The sequence below is a fragment of the Hermetia illucens genome, chromosome 1 (genome assembly GCF_905115235.1).
Source record: "Hermetia illucens chromosome 1, iHerIll2.2.curated.20191125, whole genome shotgun sequence".
Taxonomy (NCBI): domain Eukaryota; kingdom Metazoa; phylum Arthropoda; class Insecta; order Diptera; family Stratiomyidae; genus Hermetia; species Hermetia illucens.
In genome coordinates, this window is record NC_051849.1 from 18,003,892 (window position 1) to 18,030,556 (window position 26,665).

General features: G+C 43.1%; 1 protein-coding gene across 3 annotated transcripts; it reads left to right on the forward strand.

Annotated features, from left to right (window-relative positions):
- The first annotated feature begins 51 nt into the window (after nucleotides 1-51).
- On the forward strand, nucleotides 52-25,190 carry LOC119655006 (tudor domain-containing protein 5-like). 3 transcript variants are annotated; one of them, XM_038060693.1, is made up of 11 exons: nucleotides 53-556; nucleotides 658-782; nucleotides 8,198-8,390; nucleotides 8,544-9,170; nucleotides 9,237-9,359; nucleotides 15,678-15,754; nucleotides 15,838-15,979; nucleotides 16,100-16,318; nucleotides 16,382-16,513; nucleotides 16,998-17,044; nucleotides 23,725-25,190. In XM_038060693.1, exons 1-11 carry the CDS (start codon nucleotides 368-370, stop codon nucleotides 24,512-24,514), a joined length of 2,664 nt encoding a protein of 887 aa, XP_037916621.1. In that variant the 5' UTR covers nucleotides 53-367; the 3' UTR covers nucleotides 24,515-25,190. The 3 variants fall into 3 exon arrangements, with proteins under 3 accessions (XP_037916605.1, XP_037916613.1, XP_037916621.1); XM_038060677.1 differs by having other exon boundaries at nucleotides 52-556; nucleotides 8,198-9,170; XM_038060685.1 differs by having other exon boundaries at nucleotides 52-556; nucleotides 8,198-9,170; nucleotides 17,001-17,044.
- The last annotated feature ends 1,475 nt before the right edge of the window (nucleotides 25,191-26,665 follow it).

Here is a 26,665-nt window from a genome sequence, read left to right on the forward strand (position 1 = left end):
CACTTTATGAGTATTGAACGTGAAGAGCACTGTTTAACCGGATTGGAAGAAGAAGACAACAGCAACAACTAATTTAGACTTTATTTCTTTGAAAGAAGTTTGAGGTTGGCAGAAAGTGGCGAACTTTCTATTTAGTGGTTTCGCTTTCATTTGCGGGTTGATTGTTTACCAGAGTGTTTGTCTCAGAATAAGTGTTTTAATAATTACTAAACGTTCCAACGGCCAACAGAATGAATTAACTCAATACGCGTAAAATTCTGTCTGTCGAACTGACGAACAACTGAATGTTTGGTTCATGCGAAGTGTCGTGGGGAAAAAACGCGGAAAACTCCTATATAAATAAAAAAAGTAGCATCAAAACGAAGCCATGGCAGCCGGTCTGCTTGAAGAAACGAAAAGTGTCCTGAAGTCGTTAATTATATCATGTCCGCATGGGATGACGGTCGAGAGGTTGAACCGAGACTACCGAGAAATGGAAGGCAGACCGATTCCCTACTCGCAGCTGGGCTACAACAAGCTGGAGACATTCCTTCGTGCGATCACAGACACGCTTATAGTGAGTTTTGTTGTTTGATTGTGACCTAGTTTTACGGTTACCTTGTAATCGGCTGTGTCGGCTGAGAGTACTCACGTTTGGTTTTTTCTGTGTCTCTTCAGGTAACGGGTTCGGGCTTCAATGCCACGGTCACAGCGATCGCTTCTGAAAAGACCGCGCACATCGACAAGATGGTAACAAAGCAGAAGAGTTCAACCAGGAGACGAGCACGCTTGAAAACTGATAAGTAAGTGGGAGTTGTTGTAACTGTTCTTGCTTAAAAAATTTAGATTCTAAGGATTTCAGTCCCGTTTGTGTTCTTCTAAGTCTGTGAAAGTTTCAAGGATTTGATTCTCTCAATTTGGATATCTCAGGATGCTTTGGGAATTTCTATTCATAACCTGGTTAGTAAGGATTGGTATTCTGGATCTTGTTAAATGTCCTTCATCGCTGGAATGTTTTTTCATCCTCAGGTTCCGCCAATTACATAATGATTGTGTGATGAATGTTTAGCACGATTATAATCCCTGACTGCGGTATGGTGTTGAAGTTCCAAAAATGTCCTGTTCATTATGCTGTTAACAACCCCCAAGAGGTTCTGGTGAGAGATTTTGTGTTCATGGCCAGAAGCTCGGTGCATACTCGTATATAAATTCGCATCTGTGCGTGCATAGGGAAAGATCTGGGATTTCCTAGAAATAAATCAGGAATAAATCGATTGTACTCTCTCCTCTTACTTTGGCTAGGTTCTAACTGTGTTTTCCCATCTCGAGAGGAGAATGTAAGACAACATTTTAACAATATGGACGTGTTTGTAGACTTGAAGAGTTTGGTGCAGATCCCATTATAATTATATCCGAAATGAGGTTTACATTTTCGATAAGGAGCACTTGGTGAAGTTCCTGTTGTTAAAATGCTGAGAGAATCTGCATGTTGGATATGCATTGTAGACATTGATGGTATGTAGATGTTTTGGTAAAGAGCAGTGATTGTGTCTCTGGCTTATCGGTAACCTCATTTTGACTTTATACAGTAGCAGATTATTGGCTATTTCGGCTTACCTTTCATTGCCTTTAGATCCTCAATAGTATCAACTTTTTTATGGCCGCCAACATCTTTACATTCCGCTGCTCACTTGACGGATACTTTGATTTCAATTCCTAGGATTTTGAGATCTAGTTTGCATTTCCATAGAAATTCCGATCAAGTGCGTCATTTTGATTCTGAAAACTCCTAAGACAATGACGACTGTGGGAAGATTACGGGAGCAAACACCGCATAATTCCACTCAGATACGGGAGCAAAGTCCAGCCAGGTCAGATCTTCATAACCATCCCGTAGTGTTACCGATTAATAGTCGCTCTTCTAGTTGGAAATGTCTGAGAGTTTTTTCCTTCTCTTCAAAACTGCGAATGCGGTTGCATGGTTTCTTAAAGGCAAGTGTCCTATGCGGAAGAGTTTTTGTTAGCTGAAATGGGCTTTGTTGGCTGCCAACAATCGTGCGCGAATTTCTTCATTGTGGCTGTTATCGGTTGCGGTTTTCGACCCTAGAGAGGAGAATTTATCAAAGATTTCGAAATTGTAGTTTCCTCCTCCTGCTCGACCTGAATAAAGGCAATTTGTACGTCTCGGGTCGTTCTTCTCATGATGTCGATATCATCAGCGTAGGTCAATAGTTGGGTGGACTTGAAGAGGATCGTACCTCTTGCATTTACCTCAGCATCACGAATCACTTTCTCGAGGGTCAGGTTAAAGAGGACGCATGATAGGGCATCCCCTTGTCTTAGACCGTAGTTGATGTTGAATGGTCTCGAGAGTGGTCATGCTGCTTTTATCTGGCCTCGCACATTGGTCAGGGTCAGCCTAGTCAGTCTTATCAATTTCGTTGTTGGGATACTGAATTCTCTTATGGCCGTGTACAGTTTTACCCTGGCTATGTTATCATAGGCGGCTTTAAATTCGATGAATCGATGGTGCAACTGTTGTCCATATTCCAACAGTTTTTCCATCGCTTGCCGCAGAGAGAAAATCTGATCTGTTGCTGATTTGCCTGGAGTGAAGCCTCTTTGGGATGGACCAATGATGTTCTGGGCGTATGGGGCTATCCGGCCTAGCAAGATAGCGGAGAATATCTTATAGATGATACTCGGCAACGTAATACCTCTGTAATTGCTGCACTGTGTGATATCTCCCTTTTTATGTATGCGACAGATAATGCCTCGTTGCCAATCGTCAGGCATTGATTCGTTGATGAACCGCTTGGAGCAATTGGTCGCCTCCATATTCAACCAATTCGGCTGTAATTCCATCGACTCCCAGCGACTTATGGTTTTTAAGCCGATGAATTGCACGAACTGTTTCTTCTATGCTTGGTGGTGGCAGTATTTGTCGTGTGTTGTAAATCGCCGATATTTTGGTTGTTGAGGGCAGAGCTATCCCAGAAACCTAAAAAAATTGGCGAAGTTGGCCGTGAAGGCCCGCCCGCAAAGATTCAAGCTCCATCAAACTGCTCGGTCGACACGTTCTTGCACACCTCTGTGCTAGCCAGGCTCGGGAATGTGGGGAGGGGGGGGGTCCTTTGAGAGCTTTGATTCCTCACGCTTCATTACTACAAAATAACGTGTCTATTCCGATGCGTGGGTCCGCACCGGATTCCAAAATAGACAATACAAGGGAATTCGTGACGACCTAACGAATAACGACCAGAGCGCGAGCTAAAATTGAAAAATAAAAAAAAACGGCTCGACCGCGCGCGTGGAGCCGTGAGTCTCCGGACCCGAGTGCCGCGATCAAGGAGGGGAAGATCCACGACGGATCACAGTCTCGATTATTGCCTCCTCAGATCTTGCATGAGGCGCGGCCCCTGAGGTTCCTACCCTTCCTTGACATCCTCAGGCCAGTTTGTCTTTTTGAGGATGTCCCTGCACAGGTTCTGCGGGAACAAGGAGGAAGAGAGAGGGAGGAAGTCCTCAAATCACACAAGACTTAATTAGAATTCATAATGTTATTATTCATCAAAAAAAATTCAAAAATATAAAAAAAAATAAAACAAAATTAAATTAACAACCAACAAAAAAAGAAATTTGAAAAAAACTTTACACTTACATTTGCTATTAAACACTCCGAGCTGCTTCTGTGATGAGAAGAAAATTAAGAACATTAGGAATTCCTAAACAAAATTTACAATTGTTTTTATTTTTCTCTTTTTTTTAGATGAATGGTTTTTCGCGGGCAAGCCTCCCCGAAAATTTTACATCAATTGAAGCCTCCTCTTCGCCTTCCTTCCGCTGTTTTCTGTTGTAACAATTTATTTCCACAATTTCCTACCGTCAACATTAATTTAAACCACAACACGGCTAGTTTTCGAGGTAGTCCCGGAGATTTGTTTTGTCTGGAACGGAGACGACAAAGAGTTCGCGCTGTACACGTCCTTTCACAATCTCCTCGCCAGCCAAAAAAATCCAATCACTCTCCTGGCTTTCGACCTTTGTCTCCACTCAGCACCGCTTCACTTCCGCTCCATTGCCTTGAATTCTGTTCAGTTCATGTTGCGGCAACATACGCATGCGCCTGCGGATGCGGCAAATCATTCGCCTCTGTCAAGATTAATTCGCCCGAATGCATTCAATAATGTGCAATCTGCGGCGAACATTAGGGTAATTGCACATTATGAAATGAATTATTTAAGCAAATTAATTAAGAAAGAGCTGAATGAGATTCTGCTCCCGTCGCGAAGCCGCGGCCACTACAATTTCCCTCTTTGTCTCGGCATGATGAGCATCGAGGTGTATAAAGTTTCATCCTGCTGACTTGTTGGTAAAACTTCCGCGCCTGGTGCGCTTGCTCCCTGTACTTTTCTAGTTCAGAGACTTGTTAGTTCTGCCAGGCTTCCTTTTTCCGTCTGTGAAGACGCTTCTCCGCTCGACGGAGTTCGTGATGAGTCTCTGCGCGTGCCCGCGTTCTTTGAGAATGCAACATTACTCGGTATGCGGCATTCTTCCGTTCCGTTGCTAGCTTACATTCATCGTCAAACCAGCCGTTCCGACTCCTTTTGCGGCTGCGGCCAAGTATGTTTGTGGCCGTATCCATGATAACGTTCTTCAGGTGATTGTGAAGATCATTTGTTGATGCTTCATCTCCAGGTCCTCTGTTGACTGCGGTTATTGCGGCATCCATTTCCCTCTTATAAGTGTCGCGGAGGGTTGTGTTGTGGATGGCTTCAGTGTTCACTCTCACCTGATTGTCAGAGGGGATTCTAGGTGGTATTGTTATTCGAGCTCGGAGCACCATGCCAACGAGATAGTGATCCGAGTCTATATTGGCCCCCCTATATGTTCTGACATTCATCAAGGCCTGAACTGAGCGATTTAAATATCTAGAGTCAATTCTATCAGCCAATGGAGAACTGCGTTATGCTCCTCACATAGGGAAACACAAAACCTTTTATGCCTGAAGCGTCAAGCTTCCGGTTTTCCGACTTGCTTATCATTTATTGGGCCCTTCCTGGCCCCTGGCATGCGAAATGGATAAACCCAACTCTAAATTTTCTTCAGCGGCTTATATCGCTGGAATCCTCGTTGAAGTTGGAGAAAGGGAGCATTCCGAGGACCCTCGTTATCGTTATCGAAGAGCATGCGCCCATTTTAGAATCCAATCATAGTCACTTTTCGATAGCGAAAGGTCATTTACATGAGGTCAGTCCCTATTAAATTTCAAAATTGCCAAGTTGCTACCCCAACAATTTCTATTCCAGGGAAGACTGAGTACATTCTTACGTTACGTCAAATTTAAGGTGGGAGGTCCTATACACGCAAAAGGGAAGTGTACATTTTTTTTGCCAAATATAGTCATGTGGGGGATCTTTCCGAAGCAGGTCTTAGTTTAGCATTTGTTGAAAAGGTGGGGAGTACGGGGGGTCGAAAGTGGTCATTTCTTTAACGGACCAATTCTCAGAAACTACCCTAACGAAAAATCTGGGAAAAAAATCAGGAGGCTGCTACGGTATGGTGCCTAGGCTGAGAAATACCGTCCATATAGATATCTGTTCAAATCCCTTAAGCTCATCCTAATACCACGAAAAACGTAGGCTATAACATAGAGCATGATCCTACCAAGTTTGGTGGAACTCGCGGTATTACTAACAAAGTTATAATACGTCACACAAAACCAAATACCTGAAGCGTCCAGCTTCCGGTTTCCTGACTTATTTCACGATTTGCAGAATTTTTTGAGCTGTCCCAAGCACTTCTGCCAACGGTTCATTAGTTCTACAATAGAACCCGCTCAATAAGATTTCTTGCATAATACGCCATTTTACGACAGTCCCGGATATTTACAGCATGTTTCCATAGCTTGTCTCGAGGTCCCTAGAAGTGTTGACCTCCGACGTTGTACCGCAGTTTTAAAACCGCATCCCTGAGCAGATGCAGCATGCTGGAGTCACTTAACCCTGCTCTGATATCCAGAACTGCTTCGACAGGGTGTTCTATTGGACTGCGGATGGTATGTAGTGATCTTGTGGCGTTTAAAATCTAGGAGCTTGCCTAACCCCAAGAAAAGAGTAGACTCAAACTGCATTTCCTGGTCCGTGATGATTGCGGCTGGTACACTAAAGCGCGGGATCTATTCTCGGCAGAGGGCTTCGGCACATGATTGTGGTGTAATATCAGTCAGAGGTATTACTTCACGTTACCGCGTATACTTGTCGATGATTGGAAGGCCATAGTTGTATCCGTGCGAATCTTGCAAAGGGCTAATGATGTCGAGGTGAATGGTGTGGAAGCGCTGGGTCGACGGAGAGAATACGCCTACTTTCCTTTTTACGTGCTTGTTAATCTTACACCTCTTGCACGCGATGCACTGTCTGGCACAAAAGTTTACGTCCTTATGGCCCAGGTTCCTTGTCTGAGGTCTCGCAGGGTAAGTAAGAGTTTGAGCCGAAGATAGGAAACTCCTTAAACTTGTATTTGGAGTTCGCCCTCAGGTTCTGAAGCTCTGCGTCGTCTTCCTGCGTCTCGGGGTATGATCGATCGCTTCGGGGACTGTTACCTCCGAGATTCGTAACAAAACGTCCGCAACGACCTAAACTGGCAGATGAAACTTAGTTGTCGAAGCTAGCGAGGAGACGCTTTGTTGGGTTTTTGTTTAAACGCGAAAGTGAGGGGCTTGTGGTCCATGAACACGGTGAACGGCTTACCCTCAAAGAAGAAGCGGGAGTATTTTACGGAGAGACGCGGCGAGTAGCTCAGTGCTGTACTTACGTTGAACTCGGTTGAGTTGTTTTGAAAAGAAGTTCAACGGTTGCCAGGTTTGGTTCACCCGTCGGTGAAGAGCGGCATCTATTGTTGTGTCTGAGGCATCGACAAAAACGGCTAGAGGTGTATCTGGAGGAGGAAATGCCAGTAGTGTAGCATCAACAAGTTGTTTGACAGTTTCAAACGCCTGGACGGTCTCAATAGGCAACGCAACCTCGCGGGAGTCTTTAGTTTTGAGCCCAGATAAGTAAGCGTTGAGGATTGCCTGGTGATGAGCGGCCTTGGGCAAGAAATGACGATAGAAGTTTAACATATCCAAGACCTTTCGCAGATCCTTCATCGGGGTTGGCTGGTGAAAGTTTTGATCCTTTGATCTGGGTCTGGTTGAATTCCGTCATGGGGCTGAGAAATTTCATCTGTTTTTGTAGCAATTTGTTTTTGTCAATGTGTAGAACGATCACGTCTCAATCAGACGTTGGAAAATACACTCGAGATGGTCCAGATGCTCAGATTCGGACTCCAGATCTAATCTGATCTCACCGCCGGCAATGCAGTTGGTGGCTCTTGCCTCCGATGTGCCGCCACACCGATTTCGAAGCTCGGAATAATTTTCTTGGAGGATTTATTTAAGTGGTGCACTTCTTTTGGAAACCTCATCATTTTTTAGGTTTTTGAAATCCCCCTTTTTAATTGTTTTGTTCCTCTCGCTCATTTTGTCAGGTTCACTGTAGAAGTCTACGACGCTCTTCGAAAGCGAAACGCATATTTCAGCTAAAATTTCCACGTTTTGGCAATGCTGAAGATTGAACAAACTTTACAGCTTTACCTTTGACTATGAAAATTCCAATCAAAAATGCACATTTCCAGTATTTTGAGAGTATAGACGATTCAACTGATTCACGGAATTTCAAACTTTTCTGGCCCGTGTCCGCAATTTTGGCTCTTCGCCCACTGTTCCCGTCGCTAAAAAAAAATTCGTATTCTTTATTCTCCTAATCAAGGCTGCAAGTTTCTTTGGAATCATTTTTCCTCAGTTTATAACTTAATGTATATCTGTTCTCTTCCTCTTCTGGACCATTGCATTTTCGAAGTGTCCTTTTTGAGAATTTTGATGTTAATGACAGTTGCGATCCCAATGCCATTTCAAATCTCTTCCTATCGAAATGGAAACCATCCATCTTCATTCCGGTCTATACCAAGAACTTGTCCGAATGTTTTTTCTCGATATGTGGAAGGAAGTTTGTATTATCCACTTAGATAGGCAGTCCTATATTCTGTTTCTCTTCTTGAATTACCAAACGTAAGACTTTTGTTTATTGATCGATTTCGAGCGCGTATCATCCTCTCTCTGAGGTGTTGGATACATCGTTTTCAATTACATGACTTAAAATTTGATATCTGTTTCCAGGGACGAAAACTCAACTTACGCCATTCAGCCGAGAGGATCCCCGCAGTACTTCCACTATAATCAGCAAGAGAGGCCGCAACGACCATATGTACCGCAAACATCGTATGGTCCGCCAACCCCAAATGGCCATCTAAACCCATCACTACTTCAACAACAGGCATACCTACAAAATGCCTACAATCAACAGCAACAGGTGCAGCAAGTGCAACAAGCGCTACATCAAGCGTTTTTACAAAATTGCCTTGGACTAACAAGACCATGCACGCCTAATTCGCTTTCTAATTTAATCCATCATCCGTTATTCCCTTATGGACAAAACAAATTTGATAATTGGCAAAATTTTCAGTATTCAATGCAAAGAAGAGGTCAACCGACGAATTATCCTCAGACTAATTCGGAAATTCCGCTTCTGAATCGTTTAAATCGGGGAGAATTGAATGTTCCTAGTAGTCATCGGAATGAAAAATCTCAAGTAGATTATAATTACAATTTAAGTGAGAAAAGCAAAGAAGTGAACGAACGCCAGTCACAACCAAGCAATGGTTCGAATCTAGGCAATAATAATTGTTATGATAGTAAATTACCTATGCAAAATGGTAATTGTTCTAAGTCGAAGTCTTCCGGATCGGATGACCAATCTCGAAGTAGTCACGAACCTCAAAATGAGCTCCAACATTCTAACCTGCAATTAGCCGAAACGAATGGAAGGACTAGTAGCGGCAGGACGTCTTCATCTTTTTCCACACTATCTAGGAACACAGCTAGCGGTGGCCGATCCAATGCCAATGTGGCAGAGACCACAACCGCTCATCACGAAAATACTGTAGCCGATGCATTGGGAGAATTATCGAAAGAATGTTTGGGTGAATTAGAGGAGCAATTTGCTGCAATGAATCTGCACACCAAAATGAGTGATTGTAAACGCGAAGACAATAAATCAATTGAGTTCGAGGCTGTGCCTGAACTGCAAAAGGTAAAGTCGCTAATGATCCTTTTATGATGATCGCAAGTAATTTTATATATTTTTTAACGATTTCAGAATGATATTGTATTTCAAATTGACTATCCGGTTAATACGGTGAAGTATGGAGAGACGATTCCACCATCGGAACTTCCAACGAATCTCACCGAGTTGGACTGGTTTGGAGTTTTTATAACGGAGGTAAGTTTAGCCAAGCTTTAACATTAATTACATATATTGTGTGCGGAGTGATTATTTTTCGAATTGCGATTCCTTCTCTTATGCCACTCAGTTCAGTAAAACTTTCACTTAAGAACTTATTCAAAGTTTGTCATGTTTGTCACGAAAGGCGACAAAAAGGGGCTAGTAGCCTGCAAATTTCGAATTTATTTTTTGATAATAAAATGTAAATGGTCTTATTAGTTACAATCTTCGGCTATAGTACAAAGACGCGCGCTAGTTTTTGGAATGTGTGAACGCAACTGTACCAAGGGCCCTCTGAATGCTCGTCTTCTCCAACTAAAGTCAGAGATTCAGTGCTACAAGTTGGACATTCTGGAGTTAGGCGAAATTAGAGAGTAATTCGCTTAAAATAGTAACGAAGACGAAGACAACAGTTGTGCTAACTTTCGATAACTCATTAGACACTGCCTCAAGTCTGCCCTATGGACACCTTGACCGTGACTTCTTTTGCGGCATTGTGCTATCCTACTTCGGACAACCTCATAGAAGTAATCATCTAACCGACATCGGAGTAATGCAAGGTGCGCCCTTATTACCTGGAACCCGGCTTCTGACAAGATACTGACCGCAAAATTCCAACCCTGTTTAAGTTTCACCATAATTGGGCAGTGCTATGCGCTAAGGGCCTCTCCCTTAGCGCATGAAGGATGCTTTTTATGAGCAACTACACGCATTTCAGGAGAGTCTTTCTAAAGGTGACATTGTGATGAATGATATGAATTCCAAGGTTTCAAATTTCTACTGACCGGCACCATACAATCAACCGGACTGATCACATTGCGATCGACAGTAGCTTTAGGAGCTACCGTCTAGATGTGTGATGACATCAAGCACAAAAGGGATTATCACTTGATGGTCGCCGCTTCTGCTTACGTTTGCTTCTGGCAAAGTTGGAGAGCTTCTCTTCCGGGTTCAACACTGATCGTTTTCATGATATAGCTTTTACTGCGGTGAGTTATCTTGCTAATCGAATGGTAGATGTCCTGAATACTTCGCGTGAGGAAATTAATGACTATTAGAACGTCATTGCAAATGTGCACCGAAGAGATTTACTATCCCTCTGGTTAATGAAGCGGAAGCTACCGCAAAATGGTAGCATACGAGTTGGTTTTTGAACTGATGAAACAAGGGCCCCCAGAATGCTCGTTTCCTCCAACTTCAGTCAGAGCTCCAGCGCTATAAGCTTCAGTCAGAGCTCCAGCGCTATAAGCTGGATATTCTGGATTTGAGCGAAGTTAGAGAAAGTTAAAAAAAAGTATTATACGAAGAAGGCTAACGATTTTGTTTGGTTTCAGCAACTCATCATCAAACTGCCCCATCTCTGCCTTGTGAGGAGCGTGATCGAATGTTCAATGTTTCTTTTTATAAGTTTTATAACTGGGAGCATGGTGCTTTCCATTTAGTCCAGTCCGACATCAAGTGGATGTAGACCTACGATCCCTCAATCCTTAAACAAGAAAGTTCTCTGGCCAAGGTATGGTTCAAGTATTCCGGATTTGCGTTTGATATAATTCGGACGTATGTTGTATTTGGCGAATTATAAAAAGGAATATTGAACATCATCGAATCGCTTTGGTCACGTTGATCCCAGGGCAGAGGTGAGGCAGCGTCTGATGAGTTGCAGAAGTGAGGCAGCGTCTGATGAGTTGCCTCTGCCCTGAGTGCAACCGCTAGCTGTCTTCTTATTTTACTTTCTTGATTGTCTGGGTGCTAAGCTTGATCTTAGGGAGAGGGAAAGAGAGAAATCTGTAAAGCACACCGTCCGATATCAAGTGGATGCGGATTTAGGATCCCTAAATCCTTTAAAAAAAGGGTACTTCTCTTCCTTTTGCGATGCTGTCCTTTTGTACTTCGGACAATTTGACGGTGGTAAGAGTGAAACCTGCGTCGAAGTAATACAAGACGCATCTGGGACGACTTGGGAGCCGGTTTTTGACAGGATACTTACAAATGTTGTAATGATGCCACCAAAGACATTAACGATCAGCTTCTCATTCACCATGATCAGCATCTGTAGAGGTGGAAGGAACACTTTACCACGGCTTTTCACCCTATAACAACCAATGAAATTTCACCTCTCATCTTAACATGCGGATGCACACAACCGAACATCAGGTGCATTCCGGAGAAGCTATTATCAGAGTGCTTACAAAATGACGGAATTTTTCGTGAAAAATAGCACTTTTCACATTAAATGGGGCCAACAATTTTTAAAGAGGAAGAATCGGGTCCATCATAGATACGTACCATCTCATCGGTCAAAATGTCGATCGGCATCCTTTTGGCTACTACATAGGCCGCTCCGTCCGAGATGATTCTATAACCATAAAACTCTTAGGGCGGTCTTCCTATAAGCCGTCTTTTGAGCATTGCATGCGGTATGCAATGTAGATGACCAAATTGGCGCTGCATTGAACAGTATAGAGCTCACCACTCTAGCTATTACCAGCCTACGAATGCATGACGAGCCCTCGACATTTGGCATCATCCTTGCCAGGATCATGCTAACATTGGACGCCTTGGTGGTGTTGTAAGTGCTGCTTGAAACTCAACCTCGCATCTAATATTATCACTCCAAAGTATTTAATTACTGGTTCTCAAGTTATGATATGCTTTCCCATTCTGATACGGGCAATGGTTTTTTTTACGTCGCTTTGTGATAAGAGGCGCCTGTTTTAGCCTCCGCGAGTGCAAGACCCCCCGCCATATCTTTCGCAATTACCGCTATTTCGTTGGCTGAACCCACTATTGTGGCCTCTCTCTCTGTGTAACATCCATGGAGATAATGTATTCTTTGGTTCCATTGTCTGTGTCTTCTATCTGTTAAATGGCCGTCGACTAGCGCAGGTAAGTAACTGGGTACACCAATCGCCGCCAAAGACCTCGGGTCCCTAAGGACCTAAGGGTCGAACTGGCCGAGTTGAACGCATTTGCTAGTGTCAGAGATCGGGATATGTAATTTGCGGTGCTGCCTGACCTTTAAATCTCCCCATCACAGCCCTGTAGGCGCTTCCCAATGGGTCTATCTCTACGCAGAGTTGCTTCAAGCAGCTCCTCTTGCTTCGCTGTATAGCCAGCTTCAGGTTTCTTCGAGCTGCCTTGTAATTTCGCTGCTTCACTTCCTGGTCAATCTTGCCCATTGCTCTCTGAGCCGCTCGTCTTGCCCCATGACACGACCGAAGATCAGACAATTCACTATTCCACCAGCAGTGAGTTCTATTGGCGAAAGAACAACGTCTTGGCATCGATTAGTCGCATGCCTTCGTGATACACTCCATGATATGGAGGGCTCTTTCCGAGGATGTACCTGATATAGTGTCCTGGTCCAACCACACACCTATGAATGTTAGCTCGTCAATTGATTTCGCAGACCAACCTTGCGTTCTCCTCATTCTTGGAGGACCAGATTTCCAAACCCTGGGCTTGCTTTTCAGGTCAAAGACTATTGCCTGGTGACCACTGTGGATGTACTGTTTACTGATGTTCCAGGACATATCGCCAGCTAGTGAAGGACTAACCAAAGTCAGGTCCACAATCGAACCGCGCCCCCCTTTCCGGTAAGTAGTAACCTGACCGTCGTTAGCCAATGTGATGTCTACTTGCGCGAAAGCCTCCAAGAGACAATGCCCTCATGCATTCGTCACTGAACGTCCCCCATGCATTGAAGTTACTTTTTGACTTTTGGTTTCCGTTCTTTTGCATCCAAGACCAATCCACCAGGCTTAGAGGAGCATAACAGCGTATATTTTTGCCCATTACGAATTCACTTGTGGACTGCCTCATACATTCCTGTATGGCTTGAACCCTGCATGCCCACAAGGCCGCACATATTGATGCCACCGATTTTCACGAAGTCGTAATTTGACTTGTGGGAATAGTCACAAAGAGCCATGGCAGGCGAATACGGAGCTCGTGGAATGGGGTGGAAGTTTTTCTTTAGACGCTTTGTATGGAGTCCATTAGACTTCTTATTAACTGTCCAGCTTGTGCGAAAGAAATTCGGAGTGGACCCACAAAAGAAAGTAAAGTGTTATTTTGGATCGGCTCTGTCGTAGCTTTTACTCGCCTGAGTAGCGTCAGTGGTGCGCGGGGGCTGCATCTTGTCACCGATATTATTTCTTTCTTGTTATCGATGGCGTTATACGTGGTGCCTTGTCTAGAGGACCTGAAGGAGTTCAATGGACAATGTCATCTTTCCACAAAGACCTCGACTACGCTGAGCCGAAGGTGGCACAGAACTAAATGTTGCCCAACAAATTAACAGTGCTAGATTCGCTTTCGTTATCTGAACAACAAGATCAAGTTGAGACTGTAATGTGCTAGTGTTCTTTCTGCGGTGCTATATCGGAGTAGCACATGGAAAGCGACCCTTACTCTCACTAAAAGGATCCAAGGCTTCATGAACACCTGTCTGCTTCGTATCATCAAAATACGCTGGCCTGATAATATTTCAAACCAAGAATTTGGTGGGGGAACATGCCTGTCACCTGGACGCGATCTGATTGAAAGGTGAAACGGGAGGTGGTTAGGTCACACGTTAGGAAGAGGCGACAATGGCATTGCTGGCTATCCCATACAGTGGAATCCGCTCTCCTAAGATGACCGACGAGTGGTTAGTCGCAGGGGCACTTGGTCTACTGTTCTACGCCTAGTACTCCTGGTACGACCCACTGGTCGGAAAGTGCAGGCATCTTAGGAAGTCGTGCGGGGAGCTTAAGGGCACTTCATCGAACCGCGAGCAATGGCGCGTAGGTGTGGTTGGCGCGCTACACCCCACCAAGGAGTAAATGATAACAATATATGTAGATATAACTTTTATGCTCCCAACACAGCCTCAGGTTCATTGAACCGGGATCGCGTATTTTTTAGCTTAACTTCTTTCCAGTTCGGGACGTCCCTTCTCCTCCTACTTGCCTGCGCTCTGATCTGGTCCCGCTGGTCTTCCTAACCTCTTCCTTGTAAAACTGCAAACAATCAAACAATGCGTCTTCTTTCCTTTGTGTATAATCTTCAACAAAAATCTCGAAGACTGCTATTTTCATCACGTAGAGACCCTGTGCTGGCTGTGAACATTTTATCTCCCTCATCTGTTCTTACTACAAAGTATTTAAGAGGTACGCCAACGATTAGCTAATCGCGTACTTCGATCACCCTATAAAATCGATCTACTGCTTCCACTCAACTTCGTTGTTAGACGCCTTAATTCATGGCAGGAGGCACATGCTGTTTACATGGACTTTTCCAAAGCCTTTGGTGCCGTTAAACACAATATTTTCTTAAAGACCGCTCATCTTCCTCTCCTTGATCATCTTATGGCTCTCCTACCTATCAAACCACTTCTGCAGAGTTTCTTTTAATGGTTGCTTATCCCGTTCCTTCTCTCCTCTCTGTGGTGTCCCCCAAGGATCTGTATTTGGTACCCTAATATTTCTATTTTATTAATAACTTTCCCTCTATCCTCACCTCTGTTTGGTTTACGTGGACCGTGTTAAATTATTTGCCTCTGTTTCGTTTCCGCCGGACTGCCCTCTTTTGCGTTTCAATCTAAATACTCTGGTGTGTTATTGCTGACCCTAAATGTCAACAAATGCCACTGGGTGTGCTATTTGCTCCAACCCTCCTCAACATCTTTCTCCTACTCTCTTGGGGGACAACCACTGTCACTAATGAGCTTCTTTCAAAATCTGACTGTAATATTCGTCTCAGTTGCCAGTTCGTTGACATCACCAATCACGCTTTCAAAATGTTTGATTTTATCTTACGTCCTTCATCCGACTTTATTTCAATCCTACTCTCCTTAAGACTTTTCGACTCTCTTGTTAGAAACATCGTTGCTTTGTAATTTTGTCTCCCATCCGCAACTGTGTACAACGCAAATTCACCCAATCCCTCTTTTAAAAGGGGCATTCCCCGTGTGTACCCTTCCCAGCGTTGGATCTCAATCTTCCTTCGGTGTAACAACGCCGAAACTTCCTTGACATGTGTCTCCTTTTCAAACTCTGTATTGATTGATTACTTTGGCTCCTATGATATTATATTTCGCCCTTCCCGTAGTACACGTAGTGCGTACCACATACAGGATCCTACAGCTTGGGTTCTAAGACTCTGCCTCCTCCCTTAATTTTACACGTAAATTAAGCTACTTTTAAAATTAAGGAAGGAAACATAAGTAGCTTAATGTTTGCTCCTTTTTTTGAGGACCATACGTAATTAGAAATTAATTTTTCTATGTGTCGTTCCTTAAATAAACAAACATATTCTTTCGTCATGTTTCAGATTCACAACCCTTACAAGTTTTGGTTTCATCTTTACAAAGAAAATCATGAATTGGACACATTAATGCAACATATCGAGTAAGTAATGGGCCATGTAATAACATACGCCTAAGATGAGTTATTTAGAAGCAGTTATACATGTTTTCCTGTTCGCCCAACAGGAACATTTATACAGGATTGAGTCCTAGTGAATTACACTTGCATCGATCATGTTTTAAACCTGGACAAGTGTGCTGCGCCTTATTCACGGGAATGTGGCACCGCGCTCAAATTTTAGAAGTGCCGGACGTTAATAAAGTAAAAGTAAGTACATCGAATTTATTCTTGATACCCACCTTGGAGGCCAAAATTGGAATTTGCTCCATCAAACCACAAATGACTACTTAAGCTTCCAGGACTAATCGCCCCTCTTAACTTTGTCAGGTATTTTTCGTTGATTACGGAACCGTATCTTCGGTACAATTATCGGAAGTGAAGTACTTACTATCCGAGTTTTCTTCACTGCCCTCTCAAGCACTGAGAGGATCATTAGCTCATATAAGACCAGTGCAGCATCGATGGAGTCGAGATGCGACATTCACTTTCCTAGATATGGTCAGCGATTTACTTTTATATGCTAAGGCAACTGAAGTTGATTACAAGGTAAAGACAGTTTTGAATCCCTAAAATACAGAGACTTGCTAACAGGACCCAATAATATTCTAGGAAAAAGTTGTAACGATGATTTTAACTGATACAAATAAGAAAGTTGATTTTCAAATAAACGAGGCACTGATACGCAAAGGCCATGCTAGACTAAGTTCATCAATTGCACCGAATGCTCCTGAATCATCACAGGTATAATATGAGACCAATGACTGGTTAGGAACTGTTGCTTCAGCTCATTTCATTACCACTTTGCATTTGCAGACGTAAACGTTAACGAGTTAAATGCATTAAGAGCTAAACTTTGCTGTTATAAACGTATTATGCATATATAGTAAGCGTATATATGGACGCGTTGGCGAAATTTCTTGGATGTACATAAAATACTTTTGTGAATAGTCAAAACTAACTGAAATCTCAAATTTTTCAAAATGTTGTATATTTTATGCTATGTATATCGATTTGACGATAGAATTGTATTGGGAAATATTTAATTTGAAGCATAAACAGTTACGCTTAAGATACACACACACATTACGAATGAAATGTTTTGAAGCAGCAAAAAATAAATTATTGGATGTTAATAGATCGATTATTGTTTGAATGTTTCCCGTTATCCATTTTGTTAACTCTTTTGTAATACGAAATGAATCATCTGCCCTCCATTAACTTGCAGCAGAACACGAAAAAGGGCAGAAGACACTTTCAGCAGTTGTATCCAACGTAAGTATTGTTATTGTACTTTTTATTAAATAAAAAAATTATTGTTGTCTGCAATCGGTTATTAGCTCATTTATAGTATTTGCATTTTCTCTTTTACATGAACGATTGATCGCCAGGATAATCTCGGTGTCATTGGGACAATATTTTTCAGACGTTTCTACATTCTTTATATATTGAAATACTCTAGTGAAAACATGCTTGGATTGATATCCATCATATTGTGTTTTTGCTTAGAGTTTACATTTTAATTTTGTAATGAAATAAGGATTGAGATGGTCAAACGAACATCCTGAGTGGCCGAAGACACCCTAGAGGAGAGAACTAACTATTCAACAACCTAAAAAGCTGACAAAATTGATCGTCAAGGTCCGCCCGCAAATACTGAAGCTCCATCGCTTCTTCGACACGTGCTTGCGCGCCTCTGTGTTAGCCACACTCGGGAATTCTGGGGAGGGAGTCACATGTCATTATACAAAGTTCACGTGTCTATACTAGTGCGTGGGCTTGCATTGGATCTTGAAAATAATCGCACAAACACAGTTAAACCAAAATGTGAGCTACCAAAAACCTGAAAACTGAAAATTAAAAAAAATGACTGTGCGAGGAGCCGTAAATCTCCGGACCCGAATGCCGCCCGCGATTGAGAAGGTGAGATCTGCGACGGATCACAGTCTCGATCCCTGTTTCTTCTGCCTCAGATGTTTATTGAGGTGTGGCCCCTGAGATTCCCTCCCTTCCTTGACATCCTCAGGCCATTATTTTGAGGGAGGTCCCTATAATATTAAGGAGGAGTAGAAAAAGGAAGTCTACAAATTGATAAGAGAATTAATCCATAACAACAAATAAAAACATAGGTGTATTCATGCAGAACCAATTAGGAACAAGTCGGGAAATCAGAAGCTTGAAGCTTCAGGTATAAAAGATTTTGTGTTTCCCTATGTGAGAAGCATAACGCAGTTCTCTATTGGCTGACAGCATTGACTCGAGATATTTAAATTGCTCAGTGCTGTCAGCTTCAACAAACTGCCCAGAACTGATCGAATTGGAGAATTGAGTTTTGAAATTACTTCACGCATTAACGTAACCTGGATGAAGTGGCGTTCCACAACTGGTGTTCTTTGTAATCGACGTATCAGCGAACGTCTCAAATCTAAAATTTACCGCAATGCCGTCCGTCCTGTCGCCCTCTATGGTTCTGAGTGTTGGCCAACTATAAAAGACAATGAACGGCGTCTTCCGGTAATGGAGACGAAGATGTTGCATTGAACTATTGGCGTGATATGCCTTGATCACATTAAAAATAAGGATATCCGCGATCGAAATGGGGCTGCAGCGATCGTGGAAAAATTGCGAGAGAGTCGTCTTCGATGGTCATCTAATTCAGGAATTAACTTTCTTGGTCTGAACCTCGAAATCGGACTGGGACTTTTGTAAAAAGTGGGTATTCGCCCAAAAAGAATGGAGTAAGTTGCTCCTTAAAATTGGTATGCTCAGCCATAAAGTGGATAGGAAACTCAGAACCACTCAATCCTCAAACAAAAAAGGTTTTACTACTCTCCACGCTGCGGTACGGTGTTGGTCTTTATATTTATGTATGCCTATCGGCAGTAGGGGCGAACTTGGCTGACTACGTAAACGTGGAAATGGACCAGTTAACATAAGTGTAAGTTGTTGTTGATCGCTGTGGGTGGTAGCGAGCGAGAAGCGCTGCAGGTTCGATATCACTACAAAAGAACGAGGGGCACAGCGTGTATCACGATCACTGCGTTGGTCAGAGAAACGGAAGTCGCATCACTAAAGAGTTTCCCAGCGATCGTAATTTTAATGTTTTTATGAGGAAACTTAATGGTGGGCTTCTAAAGAGGTCGAAGGCGTATTTCACCACGATACCAAATTGTCAAACATCGCGTGGATGATATGGCAACCCATCGTCTTCTTCTTCTTAAGCCTTTGTTCCGTCCAGAAACGGGGTCGACTCATCTTGATCGGTTTCGCCATTTTGGTCGTTCAAAGGCGTGACCTGGATGGAATCGCGAAGTTTTCAGCCAGGTCAGGCCATCCAGCCTATTAAGTGATTGATGTTTTGGGCGACATTTCAGTCGTTTCCGATTGACTTCCATGCTCAGATCAAACTTGGTAAGTGAGTTTTTGTCAACAAGAATTGCATGTCCACACCATCGAAGATGTCTCTCGAAATTTTCTTTTGATCGGAGCAACCCCATATCGATGCCTTTGGGGCGGAGCGAGCAACTTGCGTGTCGAACGCAAGCAAAGAAATTTTCACAGCGAAAATGGTTTTTCCGTGTCAAGTCAGTTCGAGTACAAAAACGAGCTGAGGAGGAGAAAGACTCCTCTCATAGAATCATTCTAATTTGGAATTATAAAAAATAGTAGATTCGCTGAAAAAACTAAGAAATGTACCAGCAATTTCTCACCAAAAAAATCAACCTTGCCGAGACTTCTGGCGGCGGCTACCCGAAGTGCAGCTGGCGCAACTACCTCTTCCCGTATCCCGCGACAGCAAATTCGCCGTCAATCCGCACTTATGGCTGCAGACAGGTAAATTTGAGTTTAGTACTTCGACGAGCGTTTTCTTGGCGCTTCATTATCGTGGACATTAGCACATCTTAGACGCGGATTTCATGCGCCACTATGGATTGCCAGTGATCCATCATTGGCCCCACAATTAGGTTATCAGGAAAAATCTCATCTTGCTCATTCAGCACTCTTTCCATCGTTTTTTAAGATGTTGCCGACGTACGTATTCGCGCACTTCTTCAAAAATATCGCTACATCACTACCGAGCGTAGTCTCTCTGAGTCCGTCAAGCATGATATTCAGCACCACATCAACACTATTGGCTCCCCATTTTTCTCTAAGGTGCATTCATTACCACCAAAGAACTTCTTTAGACAGTTGTCCGTGTCCGTTACTTAACATGGTCCCTAAATCCCATGGCTAATGGAGACTTTGTGGTGACTGCAAATTCCAAATGCTCAGACGATTCCAGACTCATCCACGATTTTTAGTACTCAATCACAAACTGTCACATTTCCTCGACCTTGGACTTAATCAAGCCATACCATCAGATCCCTGTAACTTCCGAAGACATTCTTAAAACAGCAATATGCACACCTTTCGGTCATCGAGTTCATTAGGGTGATTTTTGAACTGTGCAACACGCTGCAAACCTTTCAAAGATTCATCCACTCTGTGCTGAGAAACCTCCACTTCTGTTGATGATGTTCTGGTCGGGTCTTCCTCTGAGTCCGAGTATTTAGGATACCTCAAGTTCATTTTTTAACGTTTGCTTGAGCCGATCTAGTATTTAACGTTGAAAAGTGCAAATTCCTACAATCGCAGGTGGGACTCCTCACCCACCTGATTATCCCCGAAGGCATTCAACCGGACCCAGCCAAGGTGCAAGCGGTTTCGAGCTTCCCACTTCCAAAAACTGTTAAGGATATGAGAAGGTTCTTGGGCATGTTAAACTTATATTGTCGTTTCTTGCCCAAGCCCGCCCATCATCGATCAATCCTTAACGCCTTCTTGTTGAGGCCGAAAACCAAAGAATCCCGTCTGATTGTGTAGTTTCCAGTTGTAGGGCTGTCCAGGCGTTTGAGACTATCAAGCAACAGTTGGTAGATACTACACTTCTGGCATTCCCTCAGCAAGATACACCCTTAGCCGTATTCATCGATGCCTCAGACATTGCCGTAGGTGCTGCTCTTCACCAAAAAGTGAATCAAATCTGGCAGCCGTTGAGTGTCTTCTCCAAACCGATCGGCACCTATGATCGTGAATTATTAGCGGCGTTTTTCACAATTAAATACGTTCGGTATTGCCTTGAAGGCAGGCTGTTCACTTTGTTCACAGACTATAAGCCATTCACTTTTGCTTTGAAACAAAAGCCAGAGAAAGCGTCACCTCGCCAACTTCGGCATTTGAGCTTTAACAGCCAGTTTACTTCTGTGAATCAGACAGTGCATCGCATACCAGAAGTGCAAGACTACAAAGCATGTGAAGAAAGAGGTAGGAGTGTTCCCTAGTTCCACTAAGCGTTTCCACACAATCCACTTTGATATCATTGGTCCTTTGCGAGACTCGCACGGTTTCAGATATTGCCTCACAATTATCCATAGGTTCACGCGGTGATCTGAGGCGATACCTCTGAAGGACATTATTACACAATCTTGTGCAGAGACCCTCTGTGTTCCGGCAATTATAATCACCGACCAGGGAATGCAGTTTGAGTCCTTTCTTTCTCAGGCAAATTTCTCGGCTTTGAACGGCACCGGAGAACCGCGTACCAAGTCCAATGGAATGTTCGGAAGGTGGCACAGGACGCTCAAGGCCGCTACAATGGCCCCAGACAACCCTTCTTGGTCGCGGGTCCTGCCATTCATTCTACCTGGGTTCGAGAAGAATTTGCTGCAAGTCCCGCAGAGCTGGTATATGAGGAGAACCTGAGACTCATCAGCGATCCCGTTCTCGACATCATGTAAAAACCATGGCTGGCATGCCCAGGGATCTTAAATCCGGTACGCATGTCTTAATTAGAACAGAAGCTCCTTGCAAGCCGCTGCGGCCACCTTATGAGAACACCTTCGAACGGGGCGCGGTTAAACGGTTCGACTAAAGCCCTTCGTCCAGCAAGAAAATGCAATCAGGGCAAGACTCCTCGCATAGAATTATTCTAATTTGGATTTATAAAAAGTATTAATAGTAAATAAATTGATTAAAAGTAAATAATTAAAATAAAAACAATTAAATATAAAGGAATAAAATACACCTTCATTAAGGAAGTGATCACGGCGTGTTACACCACCGGCCCAACGCAATAAGCACCTTGACTTATATTACCGCGGAGCGCCGGTCACTGCCTCTTACAGTCAGCCAGCCCTCAGAACCTTAGAGAGCGATATGAAAAGCTACGATGTGAATGGAAAAAGGGGATAATCGTTTTGAGTATAACAATTGGTGCGGTATTTGTATGCTTCCTGCTGTCGAAAAGACGTCAGCTGAAATCATCTTGAAGCACCTCAAATACTTGATCATTTTCGATCCTCATGCATCGACCACACCCTATGGATTAAAAAGAGGAGACTTACTGCTTCCCCCGGGGCAGAGGCAAATCGTCAGACGCTGCCTTTATTTTGCCCTGGGAACAACGTGACGGAAAATGTTCTCCAGATTTTATTCGTTTTCTTATATAGGCCCACAAACCCGATATAGGTGAGAATCATATTGCAGACGATAAGCGTCATATTCAGGCCAATGCAAAACTAATTTTTATTTTAGAGTTGATGGGAGTCCTCCATCCTCTTGATGATGGACCGAATCAATAGGAGATAAACTTTTCCCTAATTTTTAGTCCCCGGATCCCTTTTTCTTTGGACTAACCATCCGACCTTTTATAGTAAAGTACGGAGTACTGGAGACCGCATATTGTGCTATGGATTCAACGAGTTTGAAACCCATGCAATAGACACATCGGTCTAATGAAAGGTCCATAGAAATTAATATGGGACATCATCTTTATTACTATTATTCTGTCGCGTCCTTAAAGAACTATTGTGCCCCTTTTACTGGTTATAGTGCACCTATTGATCACAGTATCTCAAGTAGGCGTATAACCAGGAACTGTAGTATGTTCCCTACTTCTGTTCTTCCAGATGCCTCGACCTACTTTGCACAAGTGCCGGACACTGTCCCAGGACGTGTATAGAGGTTTCGTCATACTCCTCAACAAAACCTGCAGGCAGTGTCCGTAGATATCTCTAGCTTCCCTAGCCGACAGTGACCAGTGAGAATTTCCACTATGATTCGGAGGTTCTTTTTGGTGAGGTTTAAGCAATCCTTTGTGCGTATGGGTTTGTATCCCCCAATAAGCACCCTGGACTGCTCCATTCCTGGTAGGCCCGCTCAGTATAGTTCCCTCAACCGTTCCTCTTCATTTCTTACAGTCATAGCCATGAAACCGTTTCCGATTCCACAGAAGGGTTCTCTGGCCTGTGTAAAGGCGTCCCTGCTCTCTTCTTGGCTAGTTCGTCCGCTGCCTCGTTGCCTTCCAATCCAGCATGGCCTGGAACCCAAAGTATCCAGACCTTGTTGGACGAGCCGAGTGTATTTAGTCTCTTAAGGCATTCCCACACCGGTTTAGAGTTCAATTGGTTGGACCTAAGTCCCTTGATCGTTGCTTGGCTATCGATGAGAATAGCTATGTTCTGCCCCACTGTAGTTCCTTTACAGATTAAAGGAGGCACATTTGTCTATGGCGTATATTTCCGTCTGGAATATGCTAGCGTACTTGCCCATTGGCTCAAAGTACATTTTCCTTGGACCAATGGAATGACACCGGCACCCGCTCCATCTGCTGTGAGGGATCCGTCGGTGTACCAAGTAATCAGTTGCTGGTTTACGCCGTATGTCGCAGCCACGCTCTCCTAGTTTGCCTTGTTACTCCGTGTTTCAAACTTCCTATCGAAGTAAAACCTCGTTGTCATGTTGTCCTTAACACCTTCCTAAAATTCTTCCGTGGGGTTGATTTTAGTATTCAATTTTTTCGTTGTGTGCGGAATATTCGCGGTACAATGTAAAATGATGCGTTTATATGATCTGAAATTCGTTTTAAATAGATAGATATAAGTGCTCCAATTAATATCCTATTTTCATTTCAGATTTGATATGCTTGAAACTGGAGAATATCCAAGTTTCGAGGAGATATCCATCCTACTAACGAAAGGAATTGACTTTGAAAGCTTACAAGACGAAAACATCATCCCTGATTTCGATGGAGGACATAGTATTGATGAAATAGCAAAAAAATTAACCAATCCCCAAGTTCCCGTGTCCTGCCTAGACGATGTCACTGACATAGTGGATCCATCCAGATCGATTTGCAACGGCGCCCCGACTGCAGAGCATTCTCATGAGCTAGTATTAGCGAATACTTCGGACTATGACAATTCAAGTATATCATCATTATCGGAAAATTTGAATCCATTTCTGCCTCCACCCACTTCCGACTCTGGCGGTTACGATACATCGTCCGAACCAAATACAAAAAATTGTATAGAATATGCTGAAAGTGCCTTTGATCCACGAACAATAAAAATTAACCCATCTAATCCGTTTCTCTCAGATTCGGACTTTGAGCCGAATCAAAGGTATTTCAACGGAGTGGCTGACAAACCAGATCCAGTGCTATACAGTGCTCCACAGCATGTTGAAGCTCAACAGAAACCACAACAGCAGATCACCACCGTAACTCAACAGCAAACATTTTACGGTCGTGCGCCGCCAGGATTTAGTCCAATCTTACCTCCAAATTTTCACTTTTCGTCGATGAATAGTTCCGTAACGTTCGGGGGTCAGATTAACGAAACCACAATGCCTCCTTTCAAAGTGGTTCGAGCTCCTCCTGGATTCGAGCGCGTCGTGCCTAAAGTACGAAATATTTTTCAGTAAGCTTTGGTGTTTCTGATTTAAATGACCTTGGGTCCGGTATTTAAACAAAGGCCTTCAGAGAGATTTTGGAAAATTTACTGTTTTATATTAAGATAGCGCAAGAATGGAGTAGCGACGGTTATTAAATTTTTATTCGAAAATTTCAGCTTTTAGACTATGGTCGAGCTTAACGAGCTTTAATTAGAGAGAAACGCAAGGTCTGACTACATCTTCACATTAGATTTCAGCACGACAATTTTGTATTTGGAACGATCGCCAACGAATTCATTTTTACCATTTTATGCATTTTTTTGTTCTCTTGATAACTTGACATTGGTCATTCTTTTCTTTATATTTTCTCGGTAATATATTGTGTTATTAACAATCTCAATTGCAAATAAGGAATACGAAAGAGACTTGTTGACGTCCTAAAATATAAGTAATCCTAACCGAAGGGAAAGATAATCTGAATGTTCATATAAATGTTATAATTTTTACGGTTTTATAACGTGTGGTATGTGAACTGAAAACATGGTGACATGCTTTGTACAGCGCTTGTAGGTAAACAATATAAAATATTGTAAAATCTACTGTGTAGACCTTACCAGATAATATTAAGAAGTATTAAGACAAATATTGTTCAACGTATGCAGAAGATGCGTTTTATTTTGTAATAAAAATTATTCATGTTATAAAATTGTGTTTTCATAAAGTGAATATTCAAAAATCACCAAGGTTTATTTATTTACACGGAGCGCCAGTTACTTATTTTGTGTGGAGCTACTGGTGAAACCAGAGGCCAATCTGTAACTTATCAAAGAAATTATCAGTGATCGAATGATTCATAGATTAGCAAGGTACAGAGAAACCGCTGACGTGGAAGACAGTCCGCGAGAAGGGTGTTCGCGCGTCTGAAAGGGCATGTTTACGCGCAGTATCAGTCGTATTTTACATGAGGATCATAAGCTTGGCGTGTATAGGCGATGAGTTAGTCATTTGTCAACTCCTCGACTGAAAGATGTGCCGTTAACACGATGTGCTGCACTCCTCAAACGATTCCGCGGAATAAAACATCGCAAGCAGAAAGTTAATAAACGAAACGATAGGATATACGCCTTAAGTTGTTAGAAAGCGAACAAGAAAATGCCGCGTGTGAGCGGGGTTTTGTATATGCGCACATCGGGCACCAGTTGCAGTGAAAAAAGGACGACTAACCGTTTCGTCCAGGGTATACGTTGTCTCATCTCTGTCCTGAGAGCAGCATGATCGAAAGTGGCTACAAGTGGTAATCGTTCCTTTATATATAATCGTGAGATCGGATGCGAATTATATAAAGTACGAAAACCGCCTTGTTCAGAGCTCAAATGTTTAGTACAGCCACTTTCGGTCACGTTCCAAGCCTTCGACGAAACCGCCAATTGTCCTTTTGTAAAAACTTGGGTGTTCAAAAAGAGGAATCCGTTGACCAAAGAAACTGGGGTTTCTCCCCAGCCGAAGGAACATTGGTATCCCCATATTGAACGTAGCTTTTCTCTTCCATTATGAGCTGTTTGTTGGGCATGCAACCTGCCAGAACAACACTCTGTTATTTATTTTTGAGAACGTTGCCGACACCACGTATTCACGCATTACTCCAAAAATTCCGCAATATTACTACCGAATGCAATATCTCTCAGCCAGTTAAGCATGAGCAGTTCAGCACCACATCCATACTACTGGCTCTTCAATCGCCTTGATGATGTGTCTTTTACCATCCCAAAAGGTCGCTATTGGGCGGAAAAACTTTGAAGAGCTCCTTAAGCAGGGTATATGTAGACCTTTCAACAGTTGTTGGTTATATTCACCCCATATGGTCCTCAAGCCTAATGTTGAATAGCGATGTTGTGGAGATTACTTTCCTGTCCAAAGCCTCCTCGACGCCTTCCTGTGTGAGAAATCGCGGGAAGTCGTCCAGACCTTTGAAACCACTAAGCAGCAGCTGGTAAACGCAACCCTTTTGGAATTCCCTCGACAGCATGCACAGCTAGCCGTGTTTGTCGATGCCTTAGAGGCTTCTCGCACTAAAAGGTAAAACTGAAGCTGGCTTTTTCTCGAAGCAGTACTTCCCGCTCAAAGAAGTTACAGCACCTATGATTGTAAGCTATTATTTGCGTATCTGAGCATCAAATACTT

Bases quoted from the DNA above. Each gene is read 5' to 3' on its own strand.
- LOC119655006 (XM_038060677.1), top strand. From the start codon at position 368: ATGGCAGCCGGTCTGCTTGAAGAAACGAAAAGTGTCCTGAAGTCGTTA. The intron at 15,755-15,837 runs GTAAGTAATGGG...TTCGCCCAACAG, and splicing joins ACATTAATGCAACATATCGA to GAACATTTATACAGGATTGA. The intron at 15,980-16,099 runs GTAAGTACATCG...TAACTTTGTCAG, and splicing joins CGGACGTTAATAAAGTAAAA to GTATTTTTCGTTGATTACGG.